Genomic DNA, 13,774 nt, shown 5'->3' with positions numbered 1-13,774 from the left:
TGAGCAGGGACTTCTTTGTTGACTTATAGATGCTGAAATGTCAGGGAGAGAGGAAGAAACGTGCCTTTATCCCGCCATCCCTCTGCTGTCACTCTGAGTTCATCACCCTTGACTGAGAAATTCTGGTCCTGAAAGGTCTCCCTTCTTTTCCTCAGCGTGCTGCAGCATCTAAGCCTGCAGGTACTTCTTCTCTTTCCTTCAAAAGTTTTCTTGATTGCTTTGATTTCGAAAACTCTTATATTGCAGTTGGTGCTAATAAGTTGTAGAAATAGCTATGCGGATCAAAAGTGCTTCTAATTTCTAAACATAACTTCTTATACTGACAAATCTCATTATTCAATATCAGAGTTTTAATTAGCAAAAGATAAGAATATTACAGTTACCAGGAAGCATTATGAAATAATAATATTGACACACTGAAACTATTTTAACTATGATGTCCAGTGGCTGATAGGTTTGAGAGTAACAGTTGCAATTCATTTTACAATCTAATTAGATTACTAGTATTAAATTCTACAACAGTACAATATTGCCAAATCAAAAATATGCATTTAATATTTTGGCTGAAAAGGTTGATGTAAAAGAAGGTAGCCTATACATTTTTCTGTCAATTTTGGTTATATATATTTTTAAATTATTAAAAGGCCTCCCTGCTGCAGCTGTGATTCCCCCATCAGTTCCCAAGACACATCACACCCCTCCATCCTGCCTCCAGACAATTCTCTGTACAGTGTTCCCTCTATTCAGATCCCTTCTCCATCCTTCCTCTGATGCCATCTCCACTGGTTTCAGCTGAATATCACCTCCTGAGGGAAGTCTTTGTTAACCCCCCACATCCATTCTCCCTCAATAAGGTGAAGTTCTCCTGACTTATTCCCATGGCCCTAATACTTCCTCATGGCACTCTTCTCACTGACAATTACTTAACTGTAACTTTTCCTTACTAGCTATGAGACCCATAAGAGCAAGGACCAACAGTTTGATTCACCAATGTATTGGTGATCAGTAAGTATTTGATGAATAGAATTTTAATTGATCTATCTTGACAGTTTCCTTCTATTAAAAAAAAAAATTAAAGTTGTGCTTAGTTCTACCTACTATATTCTAATATTGCACAATGTATCGCTAAAGGTTAAATGTGATTCACTGTGTAACTACAAAAGCAAGATTTCATTTCCTTTAACAAGTTGCAAAATTTTTACTATTTTAAAATGTTTAGATGTAAAGATTATACTGACTCATAAAACTATAAGTAGTTATAAAAAGAATTAATGCCTGAAAAAAAAGAATTAATGTTTGAAAATTACCCTTCATGAAATCCGCTAAGTGCTAGGCTAAAAAAAAAATTGGATACTGTCTTAAGACCAGGGGGGACAGAGTCATACATTTTAAAGACATCACCCAACAAGGTCAGTGTGGCTCAGGTTGAGGGTGATCATATTAACCAGGTCAGGGATCAGTGCACTTGCCTGGGTTGCAGGTTTGACCCCCCATTAGGGGGCATGCAGGAGGCAGCCGATGGATGATTCTCTCTCATTATTGATGTTTCTATCTCTGTTTCCTTCTCCCTCTCTGAAATCAATAAAAATAAAAAATAATAAAAGGTACCACCCAGAAACATGTCCTGCCCCTTCTGTGTTCAGGACATTTATTCATTAAGAGAACATGGATTCTTTAAAATATATATGAAATTCTGCTTAGGAGTGTACCAGAAAGAATAGGAAGAATAGGCTGGCATACAAGTGTGGAATGAGAAAATTAAGCAATTTATTCCTACTCATCAGAGGACTTTTTAGCAAACATTAAAAACTCTGTATAAGACAATTTTGTAAATTAATAATGCTATAAGTGAGCAATAACAAAAGATACAGAATTACCTAATATTCCCATATCTGTCCATACTGAAAGAACCATGCTTGACCACCATCTTGAAAGGTGGTTGGTGTTAGCAAGGCTTCCAACCATCATATGAACAAGGCCTGTAACAAAGCAATCCAGTTCCTCCAGTGTGTCACTAATGGGATTGAAACAAAAAGGTGATTCTGGCTACACTGAAAAGCAGCAAGTAACAAGGGATTATCATTCTCAATGACTAATTCTTGTGCACCTTACTACATGTCAGCATGGTGATGGAGGCTTTACCATCTCATTTACTCCTCCCCAATACCCTGAAATGCAGACAATTAACAAACAAGTAAACAGGTTCAAAGAGTTGAAATAGTTTGTCCAATGACACATAACTGCTAAGTAGGAAAGTTAAAATTTAATTCTAAAGCCTATGCTCTTTCCTTTATAACCTCTCTGGGGAAGTAAAGTGATTAATGAGGTATGATATTAAGATTGCAAACAAATACAGACTCTCTTTGCTGGAACTGTCCATTCTAAAATGGAAAATCATGCTCCCATACAAAATACATATGCAAACAAAACCAAGAAGGACAGTGATGGGAAGGTCAGGTGGCTCCATCCCTCACTAGTCCTCTCACTCCGCCACAGGATTCAAATCCATGCCTTAGCAAAATGTCTAATTTACTACATGGCATGGGCCTTCAGGTAACTGTAACAAAATGTCCAATCTATACATGCCAAGGGTCCACTGTTTACAATCACAATACTTATATTTTATTCTAAGGATTAAGCAGAAATGACTGCATTTTTACTGCAGGATAAAGTACATGATCAATCATATTAATGCCGAGGACCAAGATTTTCTATATAATAGAAATGAGATTCAAGTGTAATTTTAAAGTTTTGAAGATCTTTAATATTAAAATTGAATTGGAAGCATTAATGTCATATACGTTTCCAAGGTCTTTCAACTAGAAGAAATGACAAAGTAGCAGCAAAGAGCATCCGAAGTTGCTTTCTAAATACCATCCCCCATAAGAAAGATCAGAGATTCTTAGGATGTTGGCTTGTTCTGGGTCTGGGAAAAGTAATAGAAACCTGAGCCTGGGAAATCTTGAACCAAAAAACAGAGAAGTTATCAAAGATTGATGGATTCATGTCAAAAGGACACAAAAGTAAGCCTGAGGGAACTCCCATTGACAAAATTTTGGCCAACCTGAGTATCAAAAGAATAGACTATAATTTATTGAAAGACATTGAATATATAAATGTCCTTGAGCCTATGTACCTATTAATATTTTTTAAATGACAGCCTTAACCTTTGGGGGGGGGGGGGGAGGAGGATTCTCTCATCTGGCACCGCTAGAGTTGATTATTAAATTAACTTTAATTTAGAGATTACAATACAGATTAATCAAAGAACCCCAGTTAATAAGGTAAGGTTCTTTGCCAGTTTATAAGTGTAAAAGAAAGGATGCAATAAAGGAAAAACCACCATTCTGCTGTCCCTGATAAATGAACTGATTCGAACAGGATGGTTACTGGATGTTAAAATCATTAGACAAAAGACGAGGAGCTAAATTCTCATAGTGTCAAAGTATTATCTCACAAATCACCCACTAGCTACAAAGGGAAAAAAGTTAATCTTTCCATGGAGCAGCCTGGTTATCATATTCTTATGCAATCAAAATTAACACCACCATTAAAGATACACCAGATGCCCGGCCAGGGTGGCTCAGTAGTTTGAGTGTCGACCTATGAACCAGGAGGTCATGGTTTGATTCTCAGTCAGGGCACATGCTCAGGTTGTGGGCTCAATCCCTAGTATGTGCAGGAGGCAGCCAATCAAATTATTCTCTCTCATCACTGATGTTTCTATCTCTCTCTTCTGTTCCCTCTCCTTCCTCTCTGAAATCAATAAAAATATATATTTTTAAAAAGATACACTAGATAACAAATCCTTCCTGACATGATGCACTATGAAGTACAATGCATCACCTACAAAACATGTGTCAAAAATATTTAACTTAAATCTAATCAAGGCTTTAGATCTAACTTTCGATTTGCAAGGAATAAAGGAATGTAAATCAAGTTAAACATCACCATACAGAAACAACTTGATAAATCCAGAATGTGGGACATTCTACAAATAGTTACCATTAGACCTTTCAGACCAGATCCTCCTACAAATTTATGTCACGGAAGAGAGGAAGTAGGAGAGAACCATCCTAGATTAAGACAAACCTAAGAGGCATGACAACTGAATGCAATGTGTGAGACCTGTCTCGGCTCATACACTAGCACTGTTAACAGACACTGTATTCTCAGTATCTCCTCAAATGCAATTATCCATGAAAACCAAATCAGAATGGAAAAGAAGTACATTTTTATTAACTTTCCAACCTATGGAAATTAACACCTCATTGCATTTTACTCACCTCCACTTAGCAGCTTCATGACTAGCCACAGCTCATCTTTTACTACAAAAGACGTGTAGTAAGACACAATATTAGGATGATGGCACTGACTCATGGCTTGAATTTCTTTCTACAAAGAAAAGAAAACATGATAAAGAAAACATGGAGGCCTAAAACAACATTACAAGTTAGTGAATACAGACTGGGAATCCCACGACTATGCCCCAACCTTTCTGGGCTCTCCATGGCTCTGACCTCTTCATGAACAGTTAAAACCAAAACCACTTAATTATTCTCAGCCCATTCTGACTCTTCTCCTTCCACTCACTACATCAGTAATCTGTGAAACTGGAAACACGGCCTGTGTACCACACCCTGGCCTGGCACCGGACCGCAGAGGCCTCCCCAGGGGCACATATTTTTACTGCAAGGTGCCCTTGGAAAACTATCCTGGGAGATCTGGCTCTACAGCCAGAAAGGATAATCACTGATAAACAGAGGGTGGCCTCTGTGTTTGTAAGTTGTTGTTTTCTTTCAAAATATTGTTTCATCCCATTTTTGTGAAATGATTAACAGTTCTCACTCTAAAGAGAAATATACTGAAGCAGGGCAAGGTCATAAACGAAATCCAGGCTAAGGTTACACAATTTCCATTAAGGAATTTAAATGAGATTCGGTATGCTAAAATGCCCTCTAAAGCCCTGTGTGATCAGGGCCCTGCTTCCCTCTCCAGTCTCACTCCTACTCCCTCAGCCTTCCACCCCCACACACCGGGGCCTAAGATCCAGCCAGGTCACTTCAAGTGAGCCATGCTTCTAACCATGGACATGAAACCCTATTGTTCCCTCTGCCTCAAGGGCACTCCCCTCCTTATTTCTGCCTAGCTGGACACGCCAATGCTCCCTTCTGAACTCAGTGGAAATACCATTTCCTCCCAGCTCCCAGGCTGAGTTAGGTATCCCTCCTCTTGGCTTCTAAGCACCCTGTATATATCCTTACATCATGGCACACATATGCTGAATAGTACCCGCGGCCTTTGTTGTCTGTCCCTCCTTGCAAGACAGGGAGCTTCTGGAAGGCAAGTACTTAAAAGTGAATTCCTAAACAGCGTGGACCTTGGCATACTACACTGCAATTGCCTATTTATGTCTCTGTAGCCCTCATAAAGCTGTAAGCTCCATGAGAGCCAAGACTCTATTTCTGGCACTTATCACTGGGCCTGGCACACAGCACACCTTCAATCAATATTTGTTGAATGAATGGATCCTACAGCACTTTATACAGTTTCTTACCAATTCACATATTTGCCCTATGACCTTGGTATTTGGTTAGTAAAATAAATTGTGTAAAAGTTGCCCATAATCCCTGATTGATAAGAAGTGCTCAGTAACTGCCAGTTTTTCTTTCCTCGTCTTCTCTATTTGAATGTAATTTGCTTTGTGGCAAGGGCCTGTCGCATGTATTTTCCCAACCCCCAGAGTCACCAGCGTAATCTTCTGTACTAAAAGCTAAGTAAACAGGAAGGAAAGGAAGAAGGAACCAAAGTAAGCACCTGCCTGCTAACATAGTTATACAGGATTCGAAGCAATAAGTACATAGGAGAGGGAATACATAGGACAGCACATATATGCCAAATGAGTAGTAAAAATAGTAAATGTCACAAAACCCCACAGGAACAGGTAAGGTAGGCAAGAAGTCTTCACAGAGGAGGTTTTATAGTCCAGATGAAATGCACATATAATTATTTTTAAAAAGATGAAATAAGCAAGGAATACTATAGGATATAATGAGTAAACTTGTCTGGGGTAAATACTTCGATCTTTCAACAGATATTTACCAAGTGCCAACTGTATGCCAGGCACACATTAGGTGCCTGATCACTATGGTGAGCCCTCAGGAAACTTACAGTCTGGTAAAGAGGTAGGACAAATACTAATTTAGAACACAGACCGATAATCAGTTTGATAGGAGAAGTACAAGATACCACATGACTTCATCCAAGAGGCAAATTATCAAAAAAGGAGTGATTATCAGGGAAGGCTTCCGGTAAGAAGTCTGACTTCACTGATACTGAAATAAGAAAGGTAAGTAGGTTTTTGCCAGTTTTGATTGTTTCATTACCTGGGACCACATAAAAAAGGATCTTATAACTACATTCAAGATTTTTAGTTTCATCCTCAGAGCAATGGAAAGGAATCACAGGTTTAACTCTATTTCTTTTTTCATAACACTCACTCTAGCTACAATGTAAAAAATAAACAAGAAAAAGCAGGACCAGAGGCAAAGCCTCTGTTTAAGGCTGTAGCCATGATCTGGGCGAGACGATGGTGGTCTGAAATACGATAAACATCTAATTCCTCAGTTTTCGTAACCCTACTGTGGCTATTCTACTATTAGGAGATGTTGAGTGAATAACATGGAAACTTCTTTACCACTTTTGCAACTCTTCGGTAAATTTAAAACTATCTCAAAATAGGAAGTTAGAGAAAAGCCTGTGATAAAATCTCTGGAGAAAATAAATGCAAGATCTGGCAGCTGATTTTCCCATCACACTTAGCAAAGGTTGTCAGACAAGAAAACATTTTGACAAGAGAAAGGAGCAATATACTGCCTCCTCAGTAATCACTGTCACACACACTGCACCCCTGTACTCGGCACTCGCTGGAGAGCCCGGGGCGCCTTCTGCATGATAATGAAGTTTACTGTAAAATCACCACATCTAAAGGGTACTGTGTTGACCTACTGGGTTTTGTTTTTAAAGGTAAACTGAAGGGCTTCATATCTCTCAGAAATGGAGACCTTGGCACTCAGGCCTCTGGCTCTGACCCCATGAACGCCACAAATAAACCGGCATTATGTATTCTTCTCATGTGTCTTCAGGGTTTAGTGGCAGCTTACCTTTGTCCCCGGCCCCACGAAAGCCAATTATCTTAGACGTGCTTTACTAAAAGTCACTTCCCCCAACCTTTACTTATTTGCCACGTATATAACTACTACCTTTGTAACATAAAGCTTACTGGAATGTGTGGCCAAAATTTATGGAGATCTAATTGATGTTTTTTCCTTTAATCAAGCTATATCAAATTTCCTTTCCTCTAAAAGTAAGGCCCTATTGTAATAATACAAATATTACTCTTAAGAATGTCAAATTATATTTGAAAAGAGATGCTCTTTCTAATTTTGAACTAAGATTTCAATCATTTTGTATATGAAGTAGAAAATAGACTTTAGCCGAAACCGGTTTGGCTCAGTGGCAGAGCGTCGGTCTGCGGACTGAAAGGTCCCAGGTTCGATTCCGGTCAAAGGCATGTACATTGGTTGCGGGCACATCCCTGGTAGGGGGTGTGCAAGAGGCAGCTGGTCGATGTTTCTCTCTCATCGACGTTTCTAGCTCTCTAGCTCTCTCCCTTCCTCTCTGTAAAATATCAATAAAATATATTTAAAAAAAAGAAAAAAGAAAACAGACTTTAGTCAGAAAGACCTGATTTTTAATCCACACTCTGTCATTATCATATGATTTACTGCCTTGCAATAAAATGGAGCAACTACCTACCTCCCAGAGGTGTTTATGAGGTTAAAGTACAGTAAGAGCCTGCCACTGGAAAGATGTTTGCTATTACTTTCATGTGAACTTGGTCACGTTATTTATGCTTTGAGCCTCAGTTTCTGTATTCATGAGGTAATGAATAAAACTTTCATTCATCTTTACGTTATCTTTATGTATTATATAAATTAACTGGCAACTGGTAGAAATTCATTTTGGGCTTCTCAAATTCCAGGCTTAATATATAAGTTAAAAATACTGTTTTTCTTTAACAGAATTAGTTTACAACTTAGACTTCTTTTATGATCACTGTTGTTCAAATGTCCAAATGATGCTCTAGGTACTGCTGGCATCTGTAAAGCCAAGTTCGTCAAACAGGGTTTCCATTAGCATCTCCTTCCAAGTGTGTGTTCTCCCACCAAACACAGCTCAAGATCATGCCAGCAACCGAGTTCCTCAGTTTCTCTCCTGCACTACCACATTTATCTCATCTCCCAAAAACTGAACATATAATTCTATTCCCTCTCTTCCTTTTATTTCAATTATTCCCTAATACTCAGTACCGACTACACCAGAAGTTAAATCTAATCTGGGACACTGGAAAGAAACTTCTGTACTGTCAGATCATCCTAGTCCTAATCCTGCTCTATCACTAGCTATATAAGAGCTCAGAGAAATTACTTAATAAAATGACAATATTAGTACATAATTATATGGCAGTTTATAAAGTTTTCAAGTACTATGTCACTTGATCTTCAGGAGAAACCTCATGAAGTCCATTTTAAGCCGAAGAAATAAAAAGCTTAAAAAGGAATGATTTGAAAAGCTATCTTATTTCCCTTGATGAAACACTTAAAACTACTGCATTTACTACATACTACATTTACTACATACTTAAAACTCTGGGTGTTGTGGTGCATAAAAGTATAAAACGATCCCTGTGACTAGCTTTCAGTGCCGGAGAACATCGTAAGGCTGTGGATCCTCGGGACTCCCTTTCCTCTCCCTTTCCTAACCTTTGCGGAAGCCAATGTTGCCTGGGGTCATTCTCTCTCTCATCTCCCATCAACGGATATTCCATTTGGCCCAGGAACCACAACTGCATGATTCTATTTTTAGGAAGGAGAGAAATAAGCAAGCATCCTTTATAACAATAAAAAAGAGGAAGCAAGGTAATGGTCCAATACCAGAGAATAGAATAAAGTGTGGTCTACTTACTCAATGGGATACTACACACATATTGAAAATTATAGTAATTCATATTTATAGACACACAAAAATTCTGTGATAAATTTTTCAATAAAAAGGAACAAGTATATGATTCGCATTATCATAAATATACAAAGATGTTTAAATGTGCGGTCTGAAAGATTATTTAACAATGTTAATTTCAGAGTGAGAGGATTATTCTATATAATAAAAGCCTAATATGCTAAGTGTCCAGTCATCCATTTAACCAATCAAAGCGTAATATTGTAATGATATGCTAAGGGCACTCAAACACTAGCTATGATGTGCACTGACCACCAGGGGTAGACAGTCAACTGGTCGACCAGATGCTATGACACACACTGACCACCAGGGGCAGACACTCCAACCGGTAGGTTAGCTTGCTACTGGGAGACTAGCAAGATGGTCGGGTATTGCCTGGGCCCCTCTTAGGGTCCCTCCCCAGCTGGCCAATCTCCCATGACCCTCCCGGACCCCAATCATGCATGGGTGGGGTCCCTTGGCCTGGTGTGCACCCTCTCGCAATCTGGGACCCCTCAGGGGATGTCGAAAAGCTGGTTTTGGCCTAAACCCACAGGCCAGGCCAAGGGACCCCACTGGCACATGAATTCATGCACCAGGCCTCTAGTAACTATATATTCTCTACTTACCTGAATTTTTATATATTTAAAAAATAAACATTACTAGTATTAGTGAAAAAAATCACATACTTTTTAAAAAGGAGTAAAAAACTTCAAGTTATTTCCTATTCCAACATGAATGTACAAGAGTACACCTCTCCACTTAAGAAATATGAGACATGCATACCAGGAGCTCATCCATGCTAGTTTGACATTTCTCAAGGTTTATCCGTTTGATTGCCACTTTCTCCTTTTTAGGGGCACAATATGCTGCTTGGACCACAGCCGTTGCTCCACTCCCTAAAGAAAAATACATAAAAGAGTAAATGAATAGATGGATAGATAAAAACATGACATTTCTAATTCCCACACAATTTAAATGAGAAGTTAACCCTTATCTTGTTCCTACACTTAATAGATGAAAAGAAAAAAAAAAAAAAAAGAAAAAAAATTCTGTAAAACTGGGTATCTATAAAAGCAAAAGCCTCAACTATTTCATAAAATTGCCCAAAAATACCAGTACCAAAAGTAAAAATAAAAAACTGCTAGGGTTCCAGTCCTAGAATTTGATGGTATAGGCCCACATTTCTCTGATCCTTGCCTCTAAATACAACTAAAAGCCTGGAAATAATTCAACAACCATAAAGGGACAATGAATGTAGAAAGGAGGTGAACTGATAAAGGACCTCAGAGTGTGAGGAAAAGCACCACGGTGGGTTCACTGGGTTTTCCTTTGTTCGCCCAAATATCCATGAATGGGCTCCAGGACAGCCTGCAACCTGAAGCCACCAATAGGGATAGGCAGACAGCCAGCCACACAAACAAACGAGGAGATCCTGCTTTCTGGCCGAACGCTGTGAAAAGGGAAGCTAAGCAGAGACCCAGAGGGAGATAGATTCCCCGATCCCTACCCGGGGACAGTGAGGGACCCAACCTACTGCAGCATCAGTCAGCAGCCGCAGGGACCACCCAGACCCAGACAGCAGGAAGCCAGATCCGCCACAGGGGTGCTAGGTCCCAGTCCCACACCCTTAGCAGCAACAGAACTGGGACCCACACCCACCAGTCAGCCCAAGTGACCCGTGTAGAGACCAAACAGGAGTTCCTGAGGTACCGGAAGAATGAAGCAGTAGATACTAGCGCTACAAGAGCTCTGAAAACTAAATGACCACAGGAATCACACAACTCACAAAAGCAGGCCAGGGCCTACCATGACACCTGAACAGAGCAGCTGCCTACTAAAACAGAAGATTAAAGAGAACCACGTGTCTCCTAGCGTTAGTATCCTAAATGTACGGAATACAATTAAAAAATAAAATTAACATGTCATACCAAGAAAAAACACACACACACACTTATATGAGAAAAGATATTCACACTGATGCCAACACCAAAATGAATCACATGTTGGAGAATTTTAAAGCAACTACTATAAAAATGCTTCAACACTGGGGCGGGGGCCAGGTGCCACCTAGCAGGGGTCATGGGGGGAAAGGAGGGACATCTATAACACTTTCAACAATAAAGATAAATTAAAACAAACAAAAAAGATAAAAATATTCTGATAGTAAACATCTTAACAGAAGAAAAAATGCAAATAGAACCTCAGGGAGCAGTGTGGATTAGATAATAATAAAAGATCTAAAGTTCAAGTGGTAGGTAGAATAATGCTCCTCCCCCCAAGATGTACAGGTCCTAGTCTTTAAACCTGTGACTGTGACCTCACATGGAAATTAAGGTTGAGAAGATTAAGGGGCATTTATGAAAGGGAAGCAGCAGGGTTAGAAAAGGATATAATACCCTAAAAGCAGAGGTCAGGATGATAAGAGCTATGAGCCAAGGAGCAAGTACTGACACATGAAACTACATGGATAATCTTGAAAACATGCTATGAAAAATAAAAAATTACAAAAACCCTAAATTGTGTGACTCCATTTATATGAAATGTCCAGAACAGGCAAATCTATAGAGAGACAGAATATAAATTAATTGTTGCCAGTGGTGGGAAAAGAGCAGAATGGGAAGTTACTGCTGGGTGGTATAGGATTTCTTTCTGATATGATGAAAATATTTTGGCCTGGCAGCTGTGGCTCAGCAGTTGAGTGTCGGCCTATGAACCAGGAGATCAGGGTTCGATTCCCGATAAGACACTTGTGGGCTTGATCCCCAATGTGGGGCAGGCAGGAGACAGCTGATCAATGTGCCCTTGACCAGAATCGAACCTGGAACCTTTCAGTCCTCAGGCAGACGCTCTATCCACTGAGTCAAACCAGCTAGGGCAGAAAAACATTTTTTTTAAAAAACCCAACTTTAGCCATGATAAAAAAAAACACACACACACACACACAAAAAAAACTCAGCAAACTAAGAATAGAGGAAAACTTCAACTTCATAAAGAACATCTACCAAACAACAACAACAAAACTTTACAGCTAACAACATACATAATGATGAAAAATTAAATGCTCTCCCTAAAAGACTAGGCCATGGTCGGCGAACTGCGGCTCGCGAGCCACATGGGACTCTTTGGCCCCTTGAGTGTGGCTCTTCCACAAAATACCACGGCCTGGGCGAGTCTATTTTGAAGAAGTGGCATTAGAAGAAGTTTAAGTTTAAAAAATTTGGCTCTCAAAAGAAATTTCAATCGTTGTGCTATTGATATTTGGCTTTGTTGACTATTAAGTTTGCTGACCACTGGACTAGGGTCGGCAAACTCATTAGTTGATGACTATTCTCATCACTCATATTTATCATAGTAATGGAAGTCCTAGCCACCACAATAAATCAAAAAATAAATTCCCAAAGCAATCTACAGGTTCAATGCACTCCCCATTAAAATATCAATGGCATATTTCACTGATCTAGAAAGAACTCTCCAAAAGTTCATTTGGAACAATAAAAGACCCCGAATAGCACAGCAATCCTGAGAAAGAAGAGTAAAGCAGGAGGGATCTCAATACCAGATTTCAAGCTGTATTACAAAGCCAATGTTCTCAAAACAGCCTGGTACTGGCACAAGAACAGACATATAGATCAATGGAATAGAATCGAGAACCCAGATATCAACCCAAATCACTATGCTCAATTAATATTTGACAAAGGAGGCACGAACATACAATGGAGTCAAGACAGTCTCTTCAATAATGGTGTTGGGAAAATTGGACAGATACATGCAAAAGAATGAAACTAGATCACCAACTTACACCATACACAAAAATAAACTCAAAATGGATACAGGACTTAAACATAAGACGGGATACCATAAAAATACTAGAGGCATCCACAGGCAGCAAAATCTCAGACATATGCCAAAATAACTTCTTTACTGATACTGCCCCGAGGGCAATGGAAGCTAAAGAGAAAATAAACAAATGGGACTATATCAAAATAAAAAGCTTTTTTACAGCAAAAGAAACCATCAACAAAACAACAAGAAAACCCACTGTATGGGAGAACTTATTTGCAAATGTTATCACTGATAAAGGTTTAATCTCCAACATCTACAGACAGCTTATACAACTAAATAAAAGGAAGATGAATGATCCAATTAAAAAATGGGCAATGGCCAAAACCGGTTTGGCTCAATGGATAGAGCGTCGGCTTGGGGAATGAAAGGTCCCGGGTTCGATTCCGGTCAAGGGCATGTACCTTGGTTGCGGGCATATCCCCAGTAGGGGGTGTGCAAGAGGCAGCTGATCGATGACTCTCTCTCATCGATGTTTCTAACTCTCTATCTCTCTCCCTTCCTCTCTGTACAAAATCAATAAAATATATTTAAAAAAAAAAAAAAAAGGGCAATGGACCTAAATAGAATATTTTCAAAAGAAGACAGAAGGAAGGCCAAGAGGCACATGAAAACATGCTCAAAGTCACTAATTATCCAAGAAATGCAAATCAAAACAACAATGCGGTACCATCTCACACCTGTCAGAATGGCCAACATCAACAAATCAACAAACGACAAGTGTTGGCGAGGTTGCGGGAGAAAAAGGAACCCTCGTGCACTGCTGGTGGGAATGCAGACTGGTGCAACCACTGTGAAGAACAATACGGAGTTTCCTCAAAAAACTGAAAATGAAACTCCCATTTGACCCAGTAATCCCACTCCTAGGATT

General features: G+C 39.3%; 1 protein-coding gene across 2 annotated transcripts in view; it reads right to left on the bottom strand.

Moving 5' to 3' along the window:
• OXSR1 (oxidative stress responsive kinase 1) overlaps positions 1-13,774 on the bottom strand; it is a 74,079-nt gene that overhangs the window by 46,709 nt on the left and 13,596 nt on the right. Inside the window, exons 2-3 of one of the 2 annotated variants that reach the window (XM_084902822.1) lie at positions 9,847-9,959; positions 4,287-4,395 (exon numbers count right to left, since the gene is read on the bottom strand). In XM_084902822.1, coding sequence (XP_084758948.1) covers positions 4,287-4,395; positions 9,847-9,959 — 222 coding nt within the window. Of the gene's footprint in view, positions 1-1,877; positions 2,012-4,286; positions 4,396-9,846; positions 9,960-13,774 lie in introns of those variants that run through there. The other variant, XM_084902823.1, reaches the window with a different exon arrangement.

This window comes from Pipistrellus hanaki (genome assembly GCF_964339955.1).
Source record: "Pipistrellus hanaki genome assembly, chromosome: 13".
NCBI classification, from domain to species: Eukaryota; Metazoa; Chordata; class Mammalia; order Chiroptera; family Vespertilionidae; genus Pipistrellus; species Pipistrellus hanaki.
This window is presented reverse-complemented; position numbering and strand designations above follow the sequence as displayed.